The sequence below is a fragment of the Phascolarctos cinereus genome, unplaced genomic scaffold (assembly GCF_003287225.1).
Source record: "Phascolarctos cinereus isolate Bilbo 61053 unplaced genomic scaffold, phaCin_HiC Scaffold_1;HRSCAF=81, whole genome shotgun sequence".
Taxonomy (NCBI): domain Eukaryota; kingdom Metazoa; phylum Chordata; class Mammalia; order Diprotodontia; family Phascolarctidae; genus Phascolarctos; species Phascolarctos cinereus.
In genome coordinates, this window is record NW_027555514.1 from 161,110,095 (window position 1) to 161,137,439 (window position 27,345).

General features: G+C 40.7%; 1 protein-coding gene across 3 annotated transcripts in view; it reads left to right on the forward strand.

Moving 5' to 3' along the window:
• The first annotated feature begins 5,002 nt into the window (after positions 1-5,002).
• CCDC3 (coiled-coil domain containing 3) overlaps positions 5,003-27,345 on the forward strand; it is a 125,527-nt gene continuing 103,184 nt past the window's right edge. For 2 of the 3 annotated variants that reach the window (XM_020999731.2, XM_020999732.2), the window contains exons 1-2: positions 5,003-5,849; positions 9,246-9,420. In XM_020999731.2, coding sequence (XP_020855390.1) covers positions 5,473-5,849; positions 9,246-9,420 — 552 coding nt within the window. In that variant the 5' untranslated portion in view covers positions 5,003-5,472. The remainder of the gene's footprint in view (positions 5,850-9,245; positions 9,421-27,345) is intronic. The other variant, XM_020999733.2, reaches the window with a different exon arrangement.

Consider the following 27,345-nt stretch of genomic DNA (forward strand, 5'->3'; position numbering starts at 1 on the left):
GCAGTATAGAGGGAAAAGAGAAGGGATCAGGACAGAACCTTGGTGGATAGCCACAGTGAGCATAACCTGGATGAAATACTATATGTGTATATTATGGTAGCATTTCTCAAACTTTCTGGTCTCAAGACCCTTTTATGCTCTTAAAAATTATTGAGGACCCCAAAGAGCTTTGGTTTATGTGCATTAACTTTATCTATATTTGTTATATTAGAAATCAAAACATATTTGTAATATTATAAAAATGGTTTTGAACTCACAGACCCCATGAAAAGGTGTTGGGGACTCCCAGCAAGCCCCAGACCACACTTTGAGAATCTATGCCCTTTGTTGTGTATTGGTGCATGAATTTCAAGTATGTGATATTAGACTGAACGCATGTGTGGGCAATTTATTCAGAATTACAACAGCATGGAAGGTGAATTCAATTTCCCCAAAAATTTCTCTGAGCTTATCCTCAAACACAATGATCAGCATAAGCTTTGTAAACAAGCAGTATGAAAAAATTTACCAGCACATACAATGTGCTTCCCAGCTGCCCTCACCACCAAATGTGGAATCAGCATTTGATTTCTATGTAAACATTAAATGAACACACAACATGCAAAACGGAGGCCGATTATTCACGCAAATCAATAACAGTTATGTGGAGGCCACTCCACAATGGGATTATGGCTCTGCCCTGGGGCCATAAGAAACAGATCTTTAGGAGCAATAACATTTTGTGAAGACTTGGTGGTGACATTTTCATAGAATTAAAGACTGTTGGAGCTGAAAGGGGTCTCAGAGATTGACTAATACAACTCCCATATGTTATAGATGAAGAAACTAATAACAACAGAGGTCTAGTGACTTATCCAAGTCATCTTATACGTAGTTAAGAAGGCCCAGGAGCACTAAAAGCCTTTTGTGGTAAAACTGCCCTATGGAAGCTCTTGCCACACATGCTTTGAAGGAAATGTGACCTCATTGCTATGAGTGCTCCTTCCATTGGTAAAGATAGCAGCCCAGCCATGTCCTCTCTTTCCATGCAACTTGGTTCAAGTTGACCAATCAGCAAACATTTATGAGGAAAGCCAAGCACTGCAGAATCTGTGCTTTTGAATTGTGCTGCTGGAGAAGACTTTTGAGAGTGCCTTGGACAGCAAGGAGATCAAATCAGTCAATATTTAAAGAAATTAATTCAGACTGTTCACTGGAAGATCACACACTGAAGCTGAAGCTTAAATACTTTGGCCACATAATGAGAAGATGGGACTCACTGGAAAAGACCCTGATGTTGGGAAAGATTGAAGCAAAAGGAGAAAGAGATGGCAGAAGATGAGATGGATAGATAATGTCAAGGAAACAATGAATATGAACTTGTACAGACTTTGAGAGATAGTGGAGGACGAGAGGGCCTGGTGTGCTATGGTTCATGGGATCATGAAGTGTCAGATATGAATGACTCAGCAATAACAACAATGTGCCAGGTGCCATATGAAGCACCGGGGATGCAAATATAAAGAATTAAACAATCCCAACTCTCAAGTGCTCTGCTGACCTCCACCTCCCAGGGTCAGGTCTCTCTGGATCTTTGATGCTCAGTGTTAGATATTCAAGGCCCTCTCTGACATCTCAGGACATAGTGTTAGGGAGGGATTTAAGAGCCCCTGAGCCTAGGTTTGATTTTGAGTACTGCAGCACTAGGGTGAACTCCATCAGTCCTGATTGTTTTTGTATTTCTTGGTCATTACTCAATTTGGTGTAAACTTCCTGGTTTTGCTGTAGTAGGCATGTGGGAGCTGGGCAGTCTGCCATATTGGCAGGAAGTCCAAACAGCTTACATTCTAATAGAGAAGAATGTTCTCCCTTAAGTCTTCCACCAATATGCTGGAATTTTTCTGTAGCTCTCTTGACCTTGTATGAGCACTAATAGAGTATACAGACTGCTCATTGGTTATCCCTTGCTCTTAATATGTGATTGGTCTACTTCCTTTTCCAGTCATACATTTCCTTTGAAATATCTTTTTATGCCACTTCTTCTGCACAGTTATTCACTGGCAATATGCTGAAACCTGGTCAGCCCATCATATTTCCTTCTATTCTCATGCCAGAATTCTTCAGAATCTGCCATGCCATATATCCCATATTGAATCACTGGAGGAATATTGTTTATTAAAAAAGATAGGCCTTTATTTCAGGGAGAAATTTGGGGTCAATTTGTTTTGTTGTTGTTCAGTCATATCTGACTCTACATGACCCCATTTGAGGTTTTCTTGGCAAAGATACTGGAAAGGTTTGTCATTTCCTTCTCCAGCTCATTTTAAAGATGAGGAATGGAGGCAAACAGGGTTAAGTGACTTGCTCAGGGTCACACAGCTAATAAGTGTCTGAGGCCAACTCAGAAAGATGAGTTTTCTCTACTCTAGGCCCAGTGCTCTATCTACTGCACCACCTAGCTGCACAATTTCCCAGATGTTGTCCAGTCTGCTTAACCTTACTCAATTATGGATCTAGTTCATTGTGTAAGACTGGGGTCAAACTCAAATAGAAATGAGGACTACTAAACCTTACATCAGGATCCCTGCTCCAAAGATTGACTCAGACAACTACTTATTAAGGTCATCTATGTATAATTATATTTTTACTTATTTTGTTAAATAGTTCCCGATTGCATTTTAATCAGGTTTGGACTGCTCTCAGGAGTGTTCCAGGCACAATGCCTAAGTGTTTGACACCTCTGGTCTAAGATATATGTGTTAATGAATGTCTCTCTCATAATGTTAAACATGTGGTAAAAATCATTCATATGTAAAAAAAATAATAAAATTCCTTGAAAGAGTGAATGAGCAGAACATTTATCAAGCACTTACGTGCACAGTACTGTGCTAAGCACTCCTGTTACGAGTAGAACAATCCATGTTTTCAAGGAGTTTCACAATCTAATGGGGAGACAACACATAGGTTCATCCACATATCAGATGGAAAGGTCTCATGATCTTTAGGATGTAGCAGCAAAGGTGATAGTAATTCATCTTCTTTAATAAGACAAAATCATTTCAGTTTCTAATGTTGAACTATATGGAAGTGCCAAGGATTTTGGTGGCAAGAACTTCATTTTCTGGGTCTTTGGGAGCTGTGGCTGAAATACCCACGTAAGCAGTTGACATGTCACATCTTCCTCTGATAACGTTTGACTGCCATCAGTACTCCTCAAGCTTGGTGAGAAGTGCCTGGCACTGTGCTAATACATGTATGTCCTTCTCAAGAAAATACAGGTATAACTACTTTATCTTTTTGATGATAAACATGAAGACAGACATATGCTCATCAAAGGCATTTTGCTGCCGTTAAGGAGTATGTCCAGCAAAGTCCAAATGTAAAAGGGATCCCCTCCAGATGGTGAGGCCCAATGGGTTTTCTCATTTGTGGATGACATTGTGCTGATTAATATCAAGCTCCAGAACCCTTCAAGACCTCCTACATGAGATTCTTGATCCTTTACAAGTGTTTGGCCTAACTGTACATCCAGGAGGAACTAAGCATTTATTGTTAAGTAAAACAAATTCTCACGAGTCATGTCAAAAAATGTATTTTTAAATTCTGCATATTAGTCTGTCATCTCTCTGTCATGAGATGAGCAGGATTCTTCTTTACTAGTTCTTTGGAATCATAGTGGATCATTTGGCTGATCAGAATTCTTGATGTATTTCAAAATTGCACATTTTAAACTATATTGGTGTTGGACTACAAATTGTTCTCTTGGTTGTGTTCATGTCACTGCATCAGTTCATACAAGTTTTTCTGTGTTTCTGAAACCAACTTCTCCCTCATTTCTTATAGCACAATAGTATTGAATTACATCCCTATACCACAGTTTGTTGAGCCATTCTGTAATTGATGGGCACCTCTTTACGGTTTTTTGCCACCACAAAAGAGCTCCTATTCATTTTTAGTACATAGGGGTTCTGTTTTTCTTTCTTTGATTTCTTCAGCTTTTTTTTAAAGTAGGTAGGATGTGGAAGGGAGAAAAAAATGAATGTTTGATACTTGAAAATAATGTTAATGATGATGATAGTAGTAATAATAGCACATTTTTACACCACAGCACCAATATTAGAGCTAAATGGGTTTCATTGCCACCTTTCTCAGAAAGGTCTTGTATTGTTCTATTATCTGGGGAAAAGCAAGCATTCTTATTTTATAGAGAAATCTCATTAACTTCTGGCAGGTTAGCAGACTGGCTGAAGTTTAAACAGAGAACTAAGCAGCGTGTGTGTGTGTGTGTGTGTGTGTGTGTTTTGGGGAAGAGGGGAATACTGACCGAATTTACATTATTTTCTCTCTAGAACTGTGCTCTCCACTAACTACTTAGTCTAACATGTTTTTCTTGAGAAGGGCATTTACATACATGTCTCCTGCCAGTGCCAAACGCTTCTCAGCAGTCCTGAAGTCCACAAATGGCCTTCAGTTTACTCTGGCTTGGTGTTGTTGTCGTGGGAGTTCAGGCAGCTGGTATACTCCTCTGGTTACCCTTCCCTGTCTCCTTCCCTCCTTCCCTTTCTCCCATCCTTCTTTCCTTCTTTCTTTCCTTCTGCTGGGGGATATAAGAAGAGGAGCTGACAAAAAGTCTTCCAGTAGTTTTGGTACCTTATTCTAAATGATGAAAGTTTGGACAGGTCAAACTCCAGCGCAATAGAACAGGGTTGCGCCGCCCTCCGGTTCTCCAATAAGCTCTTTTGCCGGGCTAGTTTCACACCTCCAACTCTTTTAAAGAAACTATTTGGGGAGCTGAGGCCGACAACCCCAAACTCAAACTCCGGCTGCCAGTGACACTCTCACTCAGCTCATCTCAGAGCCTCTCCTGGGAGCCTCTTAGTGTGGCCCAGTATCTGGTCTCCCGCTCTGCTCCCACAAGTATTTGGCAGCTGGTTCGCTTAACCCGCCGTTCCTCCTCCACCCAGCTTGCGCCCTCTCGTCCCCCCGAGGTCGGAGGAAATATAGGCACTGGGGCTACTGCTGTAGCGGGTCTGCTTTTTCCCCACCCCTCTCTCTCTCAGCCCACGCCCCCAGAAAAGTCACGGAGAAGAGGAGGCGGGGTAGCCAGGTCCTGGCGACCCTTTTAAAGCGATAGGACAGGGGATGGACTGCGTTGAGGCGGAGCGACTCCTGCCGAGAGTAGAGGGGCTAGCTCAGTGGATTGAAGGAGAAAGAACAAGGAGAGGAGAAGGACTCTTAGGCAGAACCCGTCCAGCTGTGGGCTCAGCCGCCGTGGCGCTGGCCAAAGAGGTGTAGCGCGAACCCCTCCTTTCTCCAGTCTGGGCCAGCCCCACGCTCCCTCTGCCCTCTCCTCTCTGGTCCCCACCATGCGCACAGGCTAGCATGCCCACTGTCAGTTAAACCCGCGCTTGAAGAGAGGGGCGAGCGGAGAGCGGGAGTTGGGGAAACTTTGGGAAGCAGGGAGCGCGTGGTGTAGGCGCTCCCACCGCCACGATGCTGCCCGCCCTGCTCCTCGCCCTGGTCTGCCTGGGCGACCAGCTCAGCCCGAGTCTGGGCTGCCAGCTGCCGTCCGACTGGAGACCCCTGAGCGAGAGCTGCCGGGCGGAGCTGGCCGAGATCATCGTGTACGCCAAGGTGCTGGCGCTGCACCAGGAGATGTACAGCCTGTACAACTACCTGCCGTGGCAGTACGAAGCCGCGTCCGAGGGAGGGCTCTTCTATTCCGCCGAGATCGAGATGTTGTGTGACCAGGCGTGGGGGAGCATGCTGGAGGTGCCCGCAGGCTCCAGGCTCAACCTCACTGGCCTGGGCTATTTCTCCTGCCATTCCCACACTGTGGTGCAAGATTACTCCTACTTCTTCTTCCTCAGGTGAGCTGAGCGCCTCCCACGCCGCTTGCAGGACGCGGGCCCCATTGATTGCTTGTCTGCTTGTGAGGATGTGTGTGCGCTACGGGCAGGTCCTCGATAATAAGACCGCACGCTACTCTTTTTCACTTTTAGATAGACCCACGTGGACACGCATAATCTACGTGGACAATACAAGCTCTCTCTCGCTCTCTCTCGCTCTCACTCACTCACTTCCTCTCTCTCTCTCTCTCTCTCTCTCTCTCTCTCTCTCTCTCTCTCTCTCTCTCTCTCTCCCTCCTCTCCCTCCCTCCATCATTTTGACCAAGATCTTTGCCAATGAGCCAAAGGAATAATTTAGGAAGGGGTGAAAATATATCTAGAATTCTGCTCTTCCCAAGAGTTTGGAGGATTTATCAGTTGACTTCTTTCTTTTTTTTTTTTTGGTGAGGCTATTGGGGTTCAGTGACTCTCTCAGGGTCACACAGCTAGTAAGTGTCAAGTGTCTGAGGTCAGATTTGAACTCGGGTCCTCCTGACTCCAGGGCTGGTTCTCTATTCACTCTATTCACTATTCTCTATTCGCCTAGCTGCCGCTCTTACCAGCTTTTTAACTGTGTCCTTAGCCAAGTCACTTACTTTCTCTAGGCCTCAGTTTCCTCATCTGTAAAATGAAAAGAAACTAGACAATCTCTGAGGTCCTCTGGGGCAAATCTGTGGGGTAACAACTAGCTATGCAGGGAAAAAACGTGTTTGGGACACCCTTAAAAGTTTAATCTTCCTTATTAACACTTTCTCTGTCACTTTCTTAAGCCCAGGCAATTGACAGAGTAATAAATCAAGCCCTGATTTGGAGCATTTGCGCGATTTTTGAGGTGTAAATACTCGTTGAAAATTTAACAATGGAAGACTCAGCTGACTCAAGTACACTCCAGCTTCCAGGTTTAGAACTATAACCATGTTCATAGTAACAATAGCTAACATTTATATAGTGCTTTAAGGAGCCCTTTACAAGTATGGTTTCATTTGGACCTTACAAAACCCCTCTGAAATAGGTGCTATTATTATCCCCGTTTTATCGACAGGGCAAGGTAACTGAGTTTGAGAGAGGTTAAATCAGTTGCCCAGGGTCACACAGCTACACAAACTGGGTCTTGCTGACTTTTAAAACCATCTGCCTGTTAATAACCTACAATGAGAGCTGTGGGAGAAGGCATCAAGGTGTACTCTAGACTGAAATGGTTGTCTGAATTCTCCAGTATACAGCCAGGCTCTTACCAGATTTCATTGCTCTACTTATGGGTTGAGGGACTCTGTACTCTAGAGGAGAGTGGGCCAGTCTTGAAGTCAGGAAAATTTAGATTTCCTATTCTGCCTTTGATGTGGACCATGGTCTAGTCACTTAAACTTTTCATGACCCAGACAACTAAGAAACTACTTTTCATGTGAAGTTTATATTGTCCCCCACCATCACATGATTGCTACATAAATGTGTGTACATGTTGTTCTTCTCTCAGTTAGAATATAAGCCCTGGAGGACAGGGACTATTCTGTATTGAATCTGTGTCCTTAGCACCTAGCACTGAGCCTGGTGCATATTAGGTGCTTAATAAATGCGTATGAAGTTGCATGGAGTTGTCTACCTGCCCTAGTGGAGGGAATTTTCATTTTGATAGTCCCTATGAATCTGGAGGAAAAAAATTGGCAAGCTGTACATAATTATTTGCATGTTGTCTCCCCCATTAGATTGTGAGCCCTTCAAGGGTAGGGATTGACTTTACCTTTCTTTGTATCTCCAGTGCTTATCTTTGTATCTTCACATGCCTGGTGCATAGTAGGTGCTTAATAAATGTGTATCCACTGATTTCTTTTCAACAAATATCAAGAGTCCACTCTCTTCAGGGCAGCATGAGTTGTATAAAAAGAAAAAAAGTCACTCTTGATTCCAGGCTTCTGAAGTCTTATAAAGTTCTCTAAAAATTATTCATCAGTCTAGAAGAATAAAGCACATGTTCATGACCATTGTGTCTCATACTTCTCCGAGAGTCAAAGACTTAGAAGGTAGACTAACAATTGAAATTCACTGGTTTTATGTGATTTAAATTGGGAGGAGGGAATTGGTAAAATAATACTATCTCATTTGATTCTCACTACAACCCTGTGAAGTAGATGCTTTTATTATCTGTGTGTTTTACAGATGAGGAAACTGAGGCATGGAGGTTAAGTGGCTTGCCCCTAGTCACGCTAGTAGGTGTGAACTCATGTGGAACTCAAGTCTTCCTGATTCCAAGTCTAATGCTCTGGACTGTTTGAGGAAAAAAATCTGTTTGAGAATCACCAAAGTGCTTTTGAAAATAACTTATAGATTAAAGTTGTGAGCCAATAAAACCAAATGCAAGGCTGTTAGTAATAATTACAATACTGACATAGCAATGTAGTATGTAATACAAAATATTTGGTACTGACTACAACCAGTGTCTGTAGATGACTTATTAACTCCCCAGACTTCGGCATCTTTCTGAGAATGGAGACACTAAAGTGCCCCCACATTGAGCTTGCTGCAACACATGTTTTCCACATCTAAGCCAGAATTTCTAAGTTTAGAATACAGCGTGTCATGGTTCTGGCTTGAATTGTTTCTCTAGACTAAGTAAAATTTCTCAAGAGTGCCAACAAAGACTGAGAGAGTACATTTCTCATTATAGAGACACTTTAATTGTCTACAATTTTTCATTAAGAGAAAAAACATAATAGGGCCCAGCTATAGCAAAGAAAATTGAAACCCCATTTTCAAAGTGGGGGGAATTGCAAACCTGTCAGGAAATGTTATTTGTTTCCATCTTATTGTGAAATACAGTTTTGTTCAATATTGCTGTGGTAGTCAGCCAACTCTTTCATCTTTTTGCTGTTCAATATTTACAAAAAGTTAGTGCAGAAATACAGTAAGTTAAATGCTAGACTGACAGATTCCCATTTCACAAGACTCCCTTGCCGTGAAGGATATTAACAGCTACATAGAAATTATTCTTCCTCTTATTATTCTGAGACCTGTTGAGATTAGAACAGGCTCTGGTCATTTTCACAAATGTGAAAAGTGAACATGTTGATTGATCAATGAACCCTACTCCATCACTTTGGTCTAGAGTGTGGTCTTCCTTCTCTGTAGTGTTATTTTTTATTCTTAATAGACTGTTATCTCTACTGCAAACTTCTTATCTTATGCTTCACAGAACCACAACAGTCAAACAAACTACAGGAATTAAAGTCTCTCAGGAGACTTCTAAACTTAAAAATATTTACTTTTTGCTTCGTTTATCAGTATGGAGCCTCAAAGATAGAAGGTTGCTATGGCTTCTGTAAAACTGTAGTATCCAATGAGAGTTCAGTTCAGATCTCTGGTTTTGTTTTACTTTTGCTTCAGGATGGACGAAAATTATAATCTCTTGCCTCATGGAGTCAATTTCCAGGATGCCATCTTCCCAGACACTCAAGAGAACAGAAGAATGTTTTCCAGTCTCTTCCAGTTTTCCAACTGTACTCATGGACAGCAGCCTGCAACTTTCTCCAGTGACTGGGAGATTCAGGAGGACAACAGGGTGAGAATCTGTCCAACTTCACAGAACATCAAAACAACAGAGCAGATACAGTCGTTAGCTTCTCTTAACCAAAAATTTAAGGAACCTGATGGTCAGACCAAGGGAGAACTTGTAACTGTCTTGTAACTCCTGTCCTAGGAAATTATTTTCAAAGGTGTCATTTCTTGGATTCCCACAGAGTTTAGTTAGGAAGAAACAGTTACTGGAATTGGAATATCTAGTATAAAGTATGGATTGTAATAGGTTTACTTGAGGATAGGAAGGGAAGGGAGAAGTTCCTGGCAAGAGTGAAATAACAGAACTAGGATTATTAGAACTAGAACATTTCTATATACCATATGGCAAAAAAAAAAATTCTAGCAGTAATATGTGAGGGGATGATAAAAAAAATGCCCCCTCCCTATTTATATAGATAGGCAAAGCAGCAATAAAGTTTGAGACAATTGATATTCAAAAGCAATGACTTTCAAGTAATTTTCCTAATTCATATTTCTTGTTGCATCACTCAGTAATTCAGAAATCTTCCCTATGCTTGTTGAATAAAATGTAAATTTTTGGCATCATTCAGGTTCTTCATAATCTGGCTCCAACTTGCCTGTCCAGCTTTGTTTTTTTTTTCCTCATTATTCTCATTTATGTACTCTTGTTTGACATTCAAAATCCCTCATAACCTAGCCCCTTCCTACATTTCCATTCTCTTTAAACCTTACTCCCTGATACATACTCTTTGATCCAGTGATGGTGGCCTTTTGCCTGTTCTGTGAACAAAACACTCCTCTCTGCTCTGTGCATTTTCTCTGGCTGTCCCCAATGCTTGCAATACTCTCGCTCCTCGAATTTGCCTCTTGACTTCCCTGGCTTCCTTTAAGTCCCAACTGAAATTATATTTTTTTTTTAACGGGCAATCTTTCCCAATCCTTCTTAATTCTAATACCTTCTCCTTATTAGCTATTTCCTATTTATCCTTTGTATAGCTTGTTTGTATGTGTTTGTTTGCATGAGTCCTTTGAAAGCAGGGACTGTCTTATAGAACCCCAGCACTTAGCACAGTGAGTGTAGACACCTAATAAATGTTTATTGATTGATTGGGCAAATTGGAATACTCAGTGTTACCTAATCTCTTCCTATCTTCCCTCTTTTGGGAGGCATTTGTCCATACTGGAATCCTGTGCTTATAACAGGCTTTCTCCAATCAATCTGCAAAAATTTATCAAGTGCTTACTATATGCTGTATATTACTATTTGTGTGTATGTATGTTATGTATATATAAACACACAAAGAGAAAAAGGGAAAAAAAGACTCTACCTTCAAAGTACTTACATTCTAAGGAGGGAGACAACATATCCATCAGTCCAAAGAGTAGGTGAAAGAGAGGAAGGTACTGGTAGCTAAGATAATTGAAAAAGCCACCTGCAAAAGTTGGTTGTTTGTGCTGAGTCTTAAAGGAAGCTAGCTCTGGCTTCTAAGAGCTGAAGGTTAGGAGGGAGAACATTCCAGGCAAGGAGTACAGACATCCAAAGACACAGAGATGGGAAAGGAAGTGTCATATGTGAGGAAAAGCATGGAGGCCACTATGGCTGGACCACAGAGTATGTAGAAGACTGGGAAGATAGGAAGGAAGCTTGTGGCCAGAGCTTTAAATGCCAAACAGAGCAGTTTATGTTTGATCCTAGTGGTAACAGGATCATATACTTTCTCTTCCTTCGGATGACCAGATGGATTTTATTTCCTTCATGAAGCCTTCTTTAATTCCCTCTTGCCTCAAATGTTTCAGGCCACTGATTTGACTTATTTTAATTTATTATAGCTACTTGTGTAAATGCCTCTTGTCACCCACCAGACTGTAAGCTTTTCGAAGCCTTGGGACTGCCATTTTTTAATCTTTAAATCCCTAGCCCAGTGTAGGGATTTATAAAATATTTGTAAAATTGAGTTGAGTCAGTAGAAAATTTAATACATTTCAAGACTAGGCAAAAAAAATGGCAATAGATTTGGAATAAATCCCTTGCTTATTTCACATACCACATCTTGGATTACTAACTCTGTAAGGATGCCAGATCTGTTGTACTTACTACTTTGTATGCTGTGAGCTACTTTTGAGTTTCCACTCAACTTGGGCAGTTAATGTGTTTCTCTTCCTGGTTTTTTTTCCCCCCGGCTGTACTATCATTTTAAAAGTCTAGCTTAACCTGGAACTCCAAAGTAAGGCCAGGAGATTTAGAAGTGCAATCTTCCGAGAAAGTTTCTGCAGAAAGCTTTTGCAAAGTGAACCCATTGCAATGCCCAGCCTTAAACATCAGCTTCACAGTCCTCCCCCATCGCTGATGTATTTGCTGTTCCTATCCACATATGAGTAGCCCCACCTGAACCTTGACAAATGGAAACACAATCTCTCTTTCAAAACATGCCAAGATATCAGCAGTGTTACTAAGCTTTTCTCGGTACTTTTCTAGTTCGGTGTCATAGTGTTAATGGGACTTTGGGGGATATTTTTTGGCAAGCTAGAGTATTCACCAGATTTACTGGCAAGTTTCTCTTCGGCTTAGCCAAGAACTTTCCTTTCTTCTCTTCTCTCCTGCTGTTCAGTGCAACAGTCAAAACAGAGATATATATTTTTCCTTCTCTCTGCATGAGTGTCCACTGAGACCAGGACCCAGTCTGACCTTTAAAAGAACAAAAATATTTGAGCCACATGAATCCAGTAAAGTGTAATGGAGTTAGATTGAGGATCTGTGAGATTCCAATTGATGTTAATCTCTTTCTTTGCCCTCTGGGTGATAGCCTTTGGGCTGTGGTAGTAAATGTGTCTTTGTTGCCAAAGTGAGAATGGAAGAATCATATCTAGACACAGAAAACTCTGTAATATGGAAGAAAGAGCTTTGTATTGTAGAGGTCCACACCTTGAACCAAGGAGAACCTATACTGATCAAAATGTAGCCTCGGATAGTCTCAGGGATAGATAGGATTGTTGCAATTCAGACTCAGGAAAATTTAACCAGTAAAGCATTGTGCTAGATATTGGGTAAGAGCTAAAGATAAGATTATCCTTATGGAGCATACTGTCTTATAGGGGAATGAAACAAACATAGAACATAATAATGCACACCTATGGCAAAGTACTTCAGAAAAGCATACTTGAAAGGATTATGCAGAGTCTTAGGGGGAAAATTATTATCTAGAGAGATGTTCTGGGCTGGGCCAAACTCAGGCTAGTCCCTGGTAGTTTTGGTTTGATATTGGAACAAAATGAGACTCTTGTATGTCATTCAACAGTTATTTAAAGGAGATTTGCTTAGCCATAGCAGGAGGATCCTCATGGCATAGAGGAAACTTTGAATAGATTCAACTGAGCAAAGCTCCCATTGACTAAAATTCACCAGCCAAGCATCTGGAAGGACACTGGCACTTCTTGGGGCTGCTTTGTACATCCAGAAGTGATGTCAACAGTCTAAGCTTTTTTTTTCCCCTGAGCCAAAACGAGTCTCAAGAAATATCTCAATACTTTGTCAAGGAAAATTTAGCCTAACCTGGATGGGGAGAGAAGTTAGGATATTGCTCCATCCACAAGAGAGGAACAGGAAAGGTTTCAGGTAGAAGAAGGATTTGTATAAGGCTATGCCAGCAGAGCATAAATTCTAACCGGTGCAACCACACATCTCTGTATTTAATAAATTTCATTGGCTGTCTATCACCTCCAGGACTAAATACAAAATCCTCTGTCATTCAAAGACCTTCATAACCCACTTCCCTCTCCTTTCCAGTCTTCTTAACACCTTGAACATACTGTTTTATCCACTGGTCTTCTTGTTGCTCCATGAACAAGACCCTTTATCTCTTGGCTCTGCGTATTTTTCTGGCCATCCCTCCTCATCTCTGCCTTCTGGCTTCTCTGGCTTCCTTCAAGTCCCAATTAAAATCTTACCTTCTATAGGAAGCCTTTTCCAAACCCTTTTAAGCCCTAATACCTTCACTCTGTTGGTTATTTCCTATTTTTCTGAGTATAAGTTGTTTGTACACTTTCCTTCACTTACTGTCTCCCTCATTAGATTGGGAGCTCCCTGAGGGCATGGATTGTCTTTGGCCTTTCTTTGTATGCCCAGCTCTTACCACTGTCTGGCACATGATATGTGCAAAATAAATGCTTATTGACTGACTGAGGATCTAGTGAGCAATCCTGAGTACATTTCTGGAAATGGGCTGTGCTTGCTGATTGAGGACCCAAAAGGGCAGATAGGTGGCACAGCGGATAGGGCACTGGGACTGAAATCAGGAAAACTCAGCTCCTTGAGTTAAAATCTGACCTTAGATGCTAACTAACTGAGTGACCCTGGGCAAGTCACTTCACCGACTTTGCCTCAGTTTTCTCATCTCTAAGATGAGCTGGAGAAGGAAATGGCAAGCCACTCAAGCATCTTTGCCAAGAAAACTCCAAATGGGGTCACAAAGAATTTGGTGTGACCGAAATGACTTAACAGCAACGACAACTAATCACTCAAAAAACTGACCACTAGGTAATATATTATTTGACCTCAGGTGGGGAGGGGAAAACGTTCTACACAAGGGGAATAGTGTGAGCAAAGGCTCACCCCAAAGGTGGGAAAGTTCAGGGTTATGTTTAGGAGATACGGAGTGGTCCAGCTTAGCTGTAGAATAGCATTCAGAGGTGAGAATAATGAAATTAACCAAGAATCAGTGGTCAACTGGGAGGCAGAGTAGGAGGGAAATGCCTTACAATGTGACCAGTTTTCTAGGTTTATAAATGCTTTCTGTTTTGGGGAGTCCAATGTAATAGAATTTTAGAGCAGGAAGGGGTATTTGAACTTATCTAGTACAACTCTTTTCAGTTGCACAGCAGAGAAGCTATGTGACTTGCTACAGGTCATATAACTAGTTAGTTGAAGAGCTCAAACTAGAAGTAAAATGGGCAGCAAGGTGGCACCATAGTGCACAGCACCAGGCTTGGAGTTGGGAAGACTCATTTCTCTGAGTTCAAATCTGGCCTCAGACACTTACTAGCTATGTGACCCTGGGCAAGTCGCTTAACCCTGCTTGCCTCAGTTTCCTCATCTGTAAGCTGATCTGGAGAATGAAATAGCAAACCACTGCAGTATCCCTGCCAAGAAAGCCCCAAAAAGGGTCACACAGAGTTGGACATGACCAAAATGACTGAACAACAAGAAGTAGAACCAGAAAAACCAAGTCTTTTCAACAGTGTGCCAGTTGTCATGACTGGATTTTTAAAAACCCTTGTTTTTAGCCTAAATAGCATCCCTTACTGACAGTGGTACCCCTAGTCACCACGGAGTCCCATTGTAATTTAGTATCTATGATGTTTCAAATAACTGTCACCTTTTGGGATAGAATGGGGATAGAGAGGAGGTTCATCAGCTTATTTTAACATTCATTTCCCCCCATATTCTTTTCTTGTCCCCTCATCAGGACTTTTCTGTACTGTCATTTTTTCCTTCTAAGTGTCATAATTCAGAGTGGATCTCCGTGGCCATCAATTCCAACCTGTATGAGAGAAGAGGAAGTAAATAAATATTTACATAGCACCTACTAGCTCAGCACAGAGCCTGTGCTTAGAGCTTTACAAATGTCTTGTTTGAGTCTCACAACAACTCTGGAAGGTAATTGGGTTATTATGTTACAGATGAGGACATTGAGGAATAGAACAAGCATTTGTTAGCATCAGCAATTTGCCAGGTGCTGTGCTAAATATTATCTCATTTGATTTTCATAACAACCCTAGGAATAGGTTCATTATTATCCCCCATTTTACAGTTGAGGAAACAGAGGCAAACAGTGGTTAAATGACCTGCCCAAATGTCTGAAGCTGGATTTGAAGTCAGTTCTTCCTGATTCCAGGCCCAGCCCTTTATCCCCTTTGTTACTTAGCTGAAAAAGAATCTACAATGTGCCAGACTAGTAAATCTGTCAGTCAATAAACATTTATTAAGTGCCTTCTATGTGTCAGGCACTGTGCTAAGCATTGGAGAAACAAAGAAAGACCAGAGACAAGTGGGTTTCCAGCTTTTGCTTTTGAAGACTTCAAGTGAGGAGTAACCTCCCAAGTTTTTCACTTTTCTTTGAGAAGAAATAAAGGAAGGATATGCTTTACTTTCTGAGCATGAAACTATGTGTTTTTTTTCTAAACCTGTGAGTCCCTCAGTGGATGGAACTCCCAGCATGGAAGCTCCTTACCATTTTAGAGAACTGTCTGAGGGTACTGAAAAGTTAAGTGATTTGTCTGTGGTGGAGGAGCTACTATATTTCAGAGTCAGGACCAGCCCAGGCCAGTCTTCTAGCCATTATACCATACTGTCTTTCCTGGAAATCATGCCATCCATCATCCTAGCTCAGGCATCAAGGTGTTCCAGTGGATAGAGTGTTGGTCTTAGAATCAGGAAGACCCAAGTTAAAATCCTGCCTCAGATACTGTTTAATAGCTAACATTTTATGGTGCTTACTATGTGCTAGGCACTTCGCTAAGCACAGTACAATTATTGCCTCATTTGATCCTCACAACGACCCTGAGAGGGTAGGTGTTATTATTACCCCTTTTTGTGGATGAGGAAACTGAGGCAAATAGGGTTAAGTGACTTGCCTAGGGTCACCCAGCTAGTGAGTCTCTGAGGCTGGATTTGAACTCGGGTTTTCTTGACTCCGGGCTCTATCCACTACACCACCTAGCTTATCATGATGACTGTGATCAAGTCGCTTAACCTCTCTACTCTGTAAAATGGGGATAATAATATTAACTACCTGCCAAGGTTTTTGTGAGGTTCAACTGAAATAGTATATGTATAGTATTTTGTAAACCGTAAAGTGCTATATAAATGTTAGCTATTATTTTCTTTTATTTGGCGTGGGTAGGTGGGATAGATTAAAGTGCAGGAAAAAATTTAAGAGTAATTATCCCTCCAGGAACAAGAGTGATAGGCTAGCCATTACCTACTGTTGTAGTCTTATGCCCCTGTAATTTGGCAAGCTGGTTGTGAAATCCTTCTTCCCTGCTTTTTTGAAGTCTTAGAGCTGCAGATATCATCTTCTCATCATAGCCAGCTCTTTTTATTTAAACTGTATTTCTCCAATAGGAAGTATGGGAAGAGAAAATATCTTTAAGACTCAAAAGTTTCAAATGCTCCCATTTTTTTTTGCTCTGCTTCCCACCCCCTTCCTGCCCCAAAGCCCATTTTCCTCTTCTTTTTCCACTGTGCTCCACCAAACACACAATTCTACACCCTCCTCTGGGAGGAGATGTTCACAGAACTGTCAGAGGATCTCAACAACTCAATAAGCCACAATTCTGGAATGCGGTGGACTCGTCCCCAAACATTTGAACAGCAGCTTTTAGACTGTTTCTCCAGCTGGAGCTGCAAAGCTATTCCAACCATAACTTTCAGTCAAGTAATATGCTGTGATTCCTCTACAGTCAATCAATCATCAGGCATATATTAAGGGCTTGCAACACAAGGGCAGAACCCACAGAGACCTGCCAGAGATCAAGAGAAGTCCTAGATGGCAGCTTTAAACAACCCTCTTCATCCACTGAAGATTTCTTTCCACTTCAAAAGAGCTTGCTTGGAAAAATCAGACCCCAGTCTCCAGTTTCTGATCTCACAGCTACTGGCAGTTTGATCACCAATTCTTTTATTTCATCTGAGGATATTTCATTCCTTTTATTTGTATCTTTAGCATTTTGTATAGTCCCTGGCAAGTAGTAGGCACTTAATAAATGATTGATTGAACCAATGAGCATTTATTAAGCACCTGTTGTGAGAGGCATTGTGCTGGGCACAGGGGTTACAAAAAACATGACAGTCCCTGCCCTGAGATTACCTTGTGACCATCTAAATGAGCATCTTTCTGTTCCCCAGCTACTATAGACCTTTAGATCAGGGGTTTAGTGGACCACAAGCTCAATATGACTTAATAGTTTTACATGGCAAAAAAAAAAAAATCTATGTTTTTAGGAAGAAGCAAGAGAACTATAGTAACTAGGGCTAAGGAAGTGGTAGTCTTGTTAAGAGGCAGCTTGATGTGCAGTGGATAGAGCACCGGACCTGGAGTCAGGAAGACTCCTCTTAACTAAGATCAAATCTGGATTTAGATACTTACTAGCTGTGTGACCCTGGGCAAGTCACTTACCTCTATTCACCTCAGTTTCCTCATCTGTAAAATGAGCTGGAGAAAGAAATGGCAAACCACTCCAGTATCTTTGCCAAGAAAACCCCAAATGGGGTCACGAAGAGTCTGACACAGATGAAATGACTAACCAACAAAGTCTTATTAAATCCTGCTCTGGTCAGACCATGTGTAATTGTTCAGTTATGGATCCTGTATTTTAGGAAGAACATTAATGAATTGGAGAATATTTGGAACAGAGAATCAGAATGGTCAAAGGTCTTTAGATCATGCCATCTTTGAGTGTATGAAGGACTGATGAAGGAAATAAACATTTATATAGTGCCTACTATAGGCCAGGCATCGTGCTGAGTGCTTTTTATCAGTATTGTCTCACTTGATCCACTCAACAACCCTGAGAGGTAGGTGCTATTATCATCTCCACTTTATAGCTGAGGAAGTTGAGGCAGAAAAGGTTAAGTGACTTGTTCGTGGTCACACAGCTAATAAGTGTCTGAGGCCAGATTTTCATTCAGGTCTTCCTGACTCCAGTCCCCATCCTCTATTCACTGTGCCACCTAGCAGCCTGAGGGGAAGTAGATCTGCTCTGTTTGGCTCCAGAAGGCAGAATTAGGAACAGTGGCTAGAAGTTAGTAAGAGGCAAACTCAGGCTTGATAAAAGGAAAAAATTCCGATTGGACTGCTTCAGAAGGAAGTGGATTGTCCCCTCGCTGGAGATCTTTAAGCAGACAGGATGACTGTTGGTTATGTTGTAGAAAGGCTTCCTGTTCAGGTGCACATTGGATCAGATTGCTTTAGGTCGGGTGGTCTCCAATCACTACTACTTTGAATTCTGTTTTCCCTTTTCTCTGAGTGGCTCAGGAAACATTGCTTAAGCTTTGACTACTGTTGGACTCTTGAGGCCTATACAAAGATTGAAAAAAAGATATGAATCCTGCCCTCCATATTGCCTCTTCCAGTCAGTCAGTGAACATTTATCAAGATCCTACTATGTTCTCTAGAATGACTAAGAATTGTTAACATTTCTATAGCGAGTTGAGATGTACAGAGTGATACATTTGTATGATCTCATTAGATTCTCACATAGGAGTCATTTTGGGACAGTGGTCAAAGCAGGGGCTTTGGAGTCAGAGGACCTGGGTTCAAATTCCACTTTCATCATTTGGTGTCTGTGTGACATTGGACAAGTCCCTTAACAACCCTGGGCCTGAGTGGATAGAGCTATAGTTAGCTGGCATAGTGTATAGAGCACTGGGCTTGGGAGTCAGGAAGACCTGAGTTCAAATCCAGTCTTCGACCCTTACTAACTGTGTGACCCTGTGCAAGTAACTTAACTTCTGTTTGCCTCGGTTTCCTTATCTGTGAAGTATGGATAATAATAACACCTACCCTCCAAGGTTGTTGTGAGGATTAAATGAAATAATACTTGTAAAGTGTTTAGCATAGTGCATGGCATGTAGTAAATGCTTAATGAATAGTTGTTGTCTCACTCCTCTCCCTTGGGGTCCTCATCTATAAAATGAGAGTGTGTATGAGATGGCCTCTAAGATCTTTTCCAGCTCTATGACCCAAATGTGTATGGTGGCAGAAGCACTGGTTTTGGAGGAAGAGCATCTGCAATCACATCCCAGCAATGGGCAACATTGGGTAGGTCTTGTAAACTCTTCTGGCTTCTGTTTCCTCATCTTAAGATGAAGGAGTTGAGCTGGATGCTTTATAAGGCTCCTGTCATCTCTAAATCTCATAATCCTATAAGACTAATAAATATGAGTTATTGAGTTATGAATACTTTTGTGATAGGTATTACAAGTGTGTATATTTTATACAAATAATTTGTCTCCCTTTTATGTATATGTGTATTATGTATTATATATAATATAGTATATGGTAATATACTTAATATATTAGTATATTTTTTAGATTAGTATAATTTAATTTCCATTTTACAGGAAATTCCCTTCCCTGCTGTCTCATACTCAGGCTTTTCATATCTTTAAAAGAAAAGCTTTCACTTGACCTTGCCATTCTCCCAAGCTCTTATTTTGTATTCTTCTCTCTTTCTATTTGTGCTGACCCCACATCTTCATGTCCTCCTTACTCCGCAGCCACTTCTAGTGTGGCTTCTGACCCCACCACTTGACTGAAACTGCCTTCTTTTTGTCTGCAAGTCATCTCTTAAATGGCTACATCTGGTGATCTTTCCACAGCTTCCACCTGTCTGATCTCTTTGCAGACCTTGACTAAACTTGACTGCCTCTCTGATGGATAGATTATTTTTTTTTCCTTCGGTTTTCGTGAAAGTACTTTCTCTGTGTTTTCTGTCTGTCTCTGTTTCTGTCTGTCTCCATTTCTCTTTTTCTCTGTGTCTTTGCCTGTCTGTCTCTCTCAGTTCTCATCCTGTGCATTCCTCCTCAGTCTCCTTTGCTTGGATCATCATCCCTTTCCTCTGAATTTAGACCCAAGACTCATTCTTGGGCCTTCTTCTCTTCTCTTTCCTCACTTTTTTTGGTGATCTTATACGTTCAACTCTATGCATATGGCATATATAGATATACATACATATATTATGCACAAACACACACATATCTATCTTTCTAGTCCTAGTTCAGAATATCTTAGAATGTCTAGCTCCCTTCAAAGCTTAGGTTATTCTATAAAGATCCAGAAGAGACTGTCTTGTATGTCTGTTCTACTCTAATTTACTTTTTTCGTCTTAAAGACAAGCTAAATTAAAGATGTAGTACATAGAAGATAATTCTCTATTTCTAGACCTACTGAGGTGACTCTATTTGAGATTGGCTCATTCATTCCAGTATTTCATAGTAACTTCCCCTATCAGGCAATATATATACTTTTTAAACATTTCATAAAAATTCTTATTGATACAATTTAAATCAGTCCCATTTTGTTTTGTCTGTAGAGGGACATGGTAAATATAAAACTGGTCAGTAACTTCTAGGCAATAACTTCATATTTTAGAGGACATTCTATAGTCCTGTTTTATGTATAATGATAATAATAACAATAACAACCACAATAATCATAATAATGGCTAGCATTTAGGAATTACAAATTGCTTTACATATATTATTTTACTTGATCCTCTAGATTTTTAATGCAGCAGGAAGCAAAAATATCTATGTAATAAAAGGGTTTCCAAACCCTCTTCTGATGGTCTGCTTATCTCAAGCAATACTCGTTGCAGTAGAATTCCAGACGGCCAAAGGATTTTTAGACAGTTCTTTTGGATTTATTATAGTAGCATCTAACATGAAAGCCCAGAGAAGATTTTTGAAAGCAGTTTCCCGCTAAGTGACATGTGAACCCAGAAGTGCCATAAGAGATGGTATCAACATCCAAATGTAGAAAGTTGGTCCTTAGATCAGGAGCATAGAAATTGAGCAGTAGGTGTCTGAGTGAATGAATGAATAAACAAATGAAGTAAAATCAAGGGAACAAGAGAGGATGAAATTGGCGTGTTATGTGTGTTCAGCAAATACGAATTGATGAGGGCACTAACATAAGTGTCATCTGATGATTTTCCTTTTTGAGATTCCTGACTACCATGTTTTAATAAGATGAACTCCTTCATGTTTGGGGCAGCTAAGTGTTGCAGTGGATAGAGCGCCAGACCTAGAGTCAGGAAGACCTGAGTTCAAATTTGGTTTGAGATACTTACTAGTTGTATGACCCTGGGCAAGTCACTTAACCCTGTTTAACCTCAGCTCCTTATCTGTAAAATTAGCTGGAGAAGGAAATGTCAAACCACTTCAGTATCTTTGCCAAAAAACCCCAAATGGAGTCATGAAGAGTCAGCTATGACTGAAATGCCTTAACAACAACCTTTAGGTTAGCTTGCTATATACGTATTCATTATCTAGTGTGATTGAAAAAAAGGCAGAGAATGGCTGAGTTCTCACAGATGGTCCCTTCCTTTGCTCCTTAAGATAAACAGCCGACCAGACCAGAGCTACTTTGCTCAGGGGAGCATTCCAATACTATTTGGAAGTTGGGGCTGCAGAAAATGACAAAAGATAAGAGAAAGCTCAGAAATTGTCATGGCATCATATTGTGTATTAGAAAAGAGTTGTAGGCTGAGAATGAGCAATAATACCAGCTTCTGTCTCCAGTGTTTTTTGTTGAGTTGCTTGCTTCAAGTAATTCCTTCTATGTGTTTCATTGTCTTCATTTGGACAAAGAGGTTGTTTATGCTGACCCTCCCTTCCCCCTTTCCAGGAGCCTTGTGATGAGGAATGAGAAGGCAGTAAGATGTTTGGCCACAAGGCATGGCATTAAATATAAAATGTCTTATCTTCGTTTTGTTCTGGGGCCAGAAAAATGGCCACCATCTGAGCGCCTATGGATATCTCCAGCTCATGCATTCTTCTCTTGCGAAGGGGAAAAATATTTTCCTTTATTCCTTATGCTGTTGTTCCCTTGTCCTGGACAATGTACACAGAGTTTTGGGGACTAGATGAGTGACTTCAGTTGCCTTCTATCAAAGCATATAGTAAAGTTTTTGCAAAAGTATGTGTAAGTTTCTTGTAACTGATAAAAGTTTTTAGAACAAAATGAATTCCAAGCCAGGGAAAGAAATCAACCTACTTTCTCTATTCCTATTCTATTCACTAGACACTTGGGGAGCTCTGTCAACCTGGCATGTTCATTTTCCTGTCTTTTTCTTAAGTCAGCTATACCAGCTAGCATGATCACACCTGCCTCCATGGCCCTGGCTAAACCTATAAACTCCCAGCTCTCTGACAGGGAAATCAAATTCAACCTGTTCACATTGAGTGAGTTGTCATTTTTACTTGTTTAAACTTGTTTAAACCTCCATACCTATATATTATTATACCTGTATATTGACATACAGTCTTGTGATCTTGTGTTTTGAATTTTTTAAATTAAATAATCTTCATGGTAATATTACCAAATAACCAATAGATAGGATGCTATCCAGGTTTCCACAGTTATGCTAATACTTGCTTATGGTCTTGTAATAATGAGAGAATGCCAAGGTTATGTGCAATTTGAAGTGGGCAAAAGAAGGAAAAAAGGAAAGCAGTTTTTTATGGGACCAGATGGTATTCTAGTAGGTGCTTTCTAAGCCTTTGTTTGATCTGGGGAAGGGAGCTCCTGAGGGTTGGCTTCTCCAGGAAGAACCTGGAAGTTCTCTTTCTCTTTGGCTTGGGAAAATCGAGAAGTTTTGTGGTTTGGTTTCCCTACTTTCAAAACAGAGCAGTAGGGCTTATTGGTTGCTTGCCACCTAGAGATATATTTAGAGTAAATTTTGAGTATGGCTTGGGACCAATTCTAGGCAAAATTGAAATAAAAAGCATTTTATTTGATCCATGCAAAACTCCTGTGAAGTCATTCCATATTATTACCACTTTTTTTTTAAACAGTTTACAAACCAAGTCTGGGAGTACTTTAAGTCATTTGTCCGAGGTCCTATGTAGATCCTAAGATTAGAACTTGGGTCTTTTGACTTCCAGTTCAGTTCATTCTCCTTCAATACTTTACTGGATCCATATTCTCCTTGATGTGCATAATCCCTTCACTGGTACAGATTGCCATCGAACCATAAATCATTAGTGAAGGCTCTACTTGATGTGAATACCAGTGTAATATTTGGATTGACCATTTGTTATCTTTCCCTCTTGATAAATGGACAGCCCAAATCTTCATTAGATCACAAGAACCCTGGATGACTGTTTTTCTTTTGGTATTTCTAGTACTTAGCACAATGCCTAGAGCATAATAGGCACTTAATAAATATTTTGTAAACTGACTTTTTCTGTTCATATGTCCTTGATAATGTCATCTATATCACATCTCAACGTGGTGAAATCGTGCCCAACTCTTTGTGACTCCATTTGGGGTTTTCTTGGCAAAGATACTGGAGTGGTTTGCCATTTCCTTCACCAGTTCATTTTATGGATAAGGAAACTGAAGCAAACAGGGTTATGTGACTCGCCCAGGGTGACATAGCTAGTAAGTGTCTGAGATTGGATTTGAACTTAGGAAGATTATTCTTTCTGGCTCCAGGGCCACCCCAGCACTCTACCCACTGCGCCACCTAGCTGCTAACAACAACAACAATAACAAAGTATCGTAGCCTACTAATACCCATCACATGTCTTCCTGTAGCCATTTGTGTAATCTGAAATTTTGATTTTCCTCTTAATATGGAGTTCATGATTTGTTACCTAAGGAGAACTTTATGAGTACTCTACAATGTGGGAGAAAAAGGACTTCTAGCAACCTGGGGCTGTGACACATTTACTGGATGTACTTTCTAAGCTTGAGCCTACTTTCCCCTGGATTCTGTATGAAGTGGTGGGAGAGTGTCATAGACTCTTGAGGGAAATGTTCTCTGTGCCACTTAAGTAAATACCCTTAATTAAAAGCTAATTAGGTTTGGCTGCCTCATTTGATATCAATTCATAATCATGGAGCACATCAATGGGGACTCCTGATGTATAGTTAGAATGACACCCTCCTGGCCCTCAGGTTGAACTCTAAAGCCCTGAAGGGAAGTAGGCAAGTCACTTCTGCAGACCCAGCTGGCCAGTGTGAATGGGGTTTGGAAGACTTGCTTTAGAGCACATGCTATAAATATATTAGTGCACCTTTATTTCCATAGCGCCTAAAGCACAGATTATTTCTATCTTTGGCCTTTTGGCCATTTTCCTTGAGATTTTTGACTTCTTTGCTCTTCCAAATGAATTTTGTCATTGTTTTGTTTAGTTCTATAAAGTAACCTCCGGGCAGTTTGGTCTAATCATTAAATTGGTAGATTAAGCTATATAATATCATCATTTTTGTTACATATAAGTATGTGGTCCAGTCCTGAACAATAAGTTGCTAATTAAGTGTTGCTTTGTTTCTGTAAAGGGTGTTTTATGATTATATTTACGAGTCCTAAGTATGTTCTGGTAGGTTAACTCTTGGGCATTTTATAGATTTTATAGTTGTCTCTTTTCCTATTGGGTTCTGTTAATAGCATGCAGAAGGATTATTTTTGTGGCTTTGTTTTGTATCCTGCAACTTTACTGAACTTTTAAATTATGTATTTTTAATTGAATCTCTGGGTTTCTTTTAAGTAAATCATCATCAGTTCAATTAATGAATTAACAAGGATTTATTATTTCCTATGTGCCAGGTCCTAAGCCCTGGGGTACAAAGAAAGGGAAAAGCCAGTCACTGCGTTTTAAAGGATCTCACATTCAAATGGAATCATATTTAAATGGTAATCTGATCTTATTAAAATGGATATACCTTTTAATAACTCAGATCAAAACCCTCTCATAAATTCACCACTTTGCATGTGTGGGTCCACTCAACATCTTGGAGTCTTTTTTTTTTTTTTACTTTGGATATTGCAAGGATACCAGCAGAAAACATAGGTTACACAATCATCCTTTCTTGCTTTAACTAGGCTATATTTTCTTTTGATGACATTTTTACTCTACTCTTTCTTCAGAGTTCCGTATTTATTTTATTTTGCTGTCTGCTCACACCCATAATGTGTATCCCTTCCTCATGCTGGCATGGAGTAACTCTGAATTCTTGAAAGCTGTGTCTTGGAGCCCAAGTTCTGGCAGGTTCTACCACACTTTCTGGTCCTAGATCTCCTCCATTTGGCAGTTAGAAAACCTAATGCAATTTTATGTTGTTTTATTAGATAGAGTGTCTATGATAAGGATTGATAATCGTCTTACTTTACCTTCTCCTAATGAAACCATTTCTGGAATGGTTTTAGGCACCATATTTTGTTGATAAGATGGAGAACACCAAGAGGAGGATGACTGAGTTGGTGAGGGGACTGGAACCAATCACTTGCCAGGATTAGCTGAAGGAACTGGGGGTATAATGAAGAGAGTAGACAGGGAAAAAATAACTCTTTTCTAGAGTTTGAATGATTATCATATGGAAAAGAGATTAGCCTTGTCCTCCTTAGCCCCAGTGGGCAAAACCAGGATCTAAAGTGGCACAGCAGTGGATTTAGGCTCAGTGCTTGTTGAGAGGAAAAAACAAAAAGGAAAAAAAGAAAAAATATAAAGGAAAATTTCCAACAGTATCAGCTATCCAAAAGTGAAAGGGCTATCTTAGGGGGCAATAGTCTTCTCCTACACTGGAGGTCTTCTAATGAAACCTGGAATTTCGATATTTGTAGGTATTACTGTTTAAGAATGAGTTGGGCCTGATACAATACAATAAACATTTATTAAGCACCCACTATGTGCCAGGCACTGTGATAAGTGCTGGGGATACTGTAAAAGTGAAACAAGAAAGAAATACAGTCCTAAACTCAAGGAGTGTACAGTCTAATGGGGACAGACAACAAGCAAAAGGAATATGGAAGAAGGAAGAGAGAGAATACTATTGTAGGGGCACGATGACGATGGACTGAAAAGCAAGCAGGGAAGCTGGTGGGAAATGAAAAATTGGCTGGGCTTCTGAATCTTCTTTAAATGGGAATGTTGGGAGGAGTTTTTTGGTCTGACCTGCAGCCCTCCAATCAGAGGGGTAGAAACAACTGAGGGTCCTGATGAGCTGTGAGTACCCAAACTGATGAAATCCCCATAGTGATAACATCTACAGTGTCTCCTAAATCCGGAGATTATATGATTCTGTGAAATATTGGGTTACTTAGTTCTCCAGAGGCTCAAACCAGACCTCTCTCTTCTCTGTTAACAAACTAGGGATGTGTTAAGAGGTGGCATGATTGGGAGGGGAGACATCAGGAAGACTTGGGTGGTAATTTACAATAGTTGCCTCTGATCCCCATGGAGGAAAAGAGATGGGTTGTGCACCGGGTGCTTTGGGGGTTTGATGCTATTGCACAAATGGCTCTGTCTGAATTAATTGCTCTGCCTGAATATTGCATAGGGTCTAGTGGAGGAAGGTAGTCGCTGGGGGAGGAGCTGAATCCAGGATCATATGATGTGGAAGTTTTTTTGTTTTGTTTTTTTGGCCAACTCAAGATGGCTGTTGGCCGGGTTTGGGGTCCTTATAAACATAGCAATGTGGTGTGTGTTGTCAGTGATGATATAAAAGGGACTTGGTCAGATCCACTACATGTTCCTGAATTCCCCTCCAAACCTGAGATGCTATGGCTCTCTGAAGGCACATAGTACAGAGGGTAGAATATATGCTGAACAAATGCATGGGTATGTGACAGAAATGTTTTTGTCACCCACGATGCTGGGTAAGTGCATTTGTAGGAATAGAGCCTCAGGTATCTGACTGTTTGCCTCAGTTTCCTCATCTGTAAAATGAGCTGGAGAAGGAAGTGGCAAACCACTCCAGTATCTTTGCCAAGAAAACCCCAAATGGTGTCATGAAGACTCAGACATGACTGAAAAAAAACTGAACAATAAAACATCTGACTTAGCAAACCCTGATTAACTGTTTGTTGGGGATGTTACAAAGTGGATTTTACTTAAGTACAGATTAGATTAGGTGACCTCTGAGGTCCATCTAACTGTGAGAGTCTCTAATTCCATTTTATCTGGATTTTTGTCTGTTTTAAGCAGCATGTATTGCCTCAAGGCAAGAGGATAAAGACTGTATATACAGGGTACTCTACACGTGGGCTGACTGACTCAGTTTTCAAAGCTACTTCCAATCCAGTGATCCTGTGATCTTATCATACTCTCAGAAAGCAAAACAACTGAATTAAATTCATTTGCACACCTGCCAAGCTGACAAAGGGCCAAGGCCCATGTTTACAGACCTTCAGATCTTGTGATTATCTGCATACATTTTAA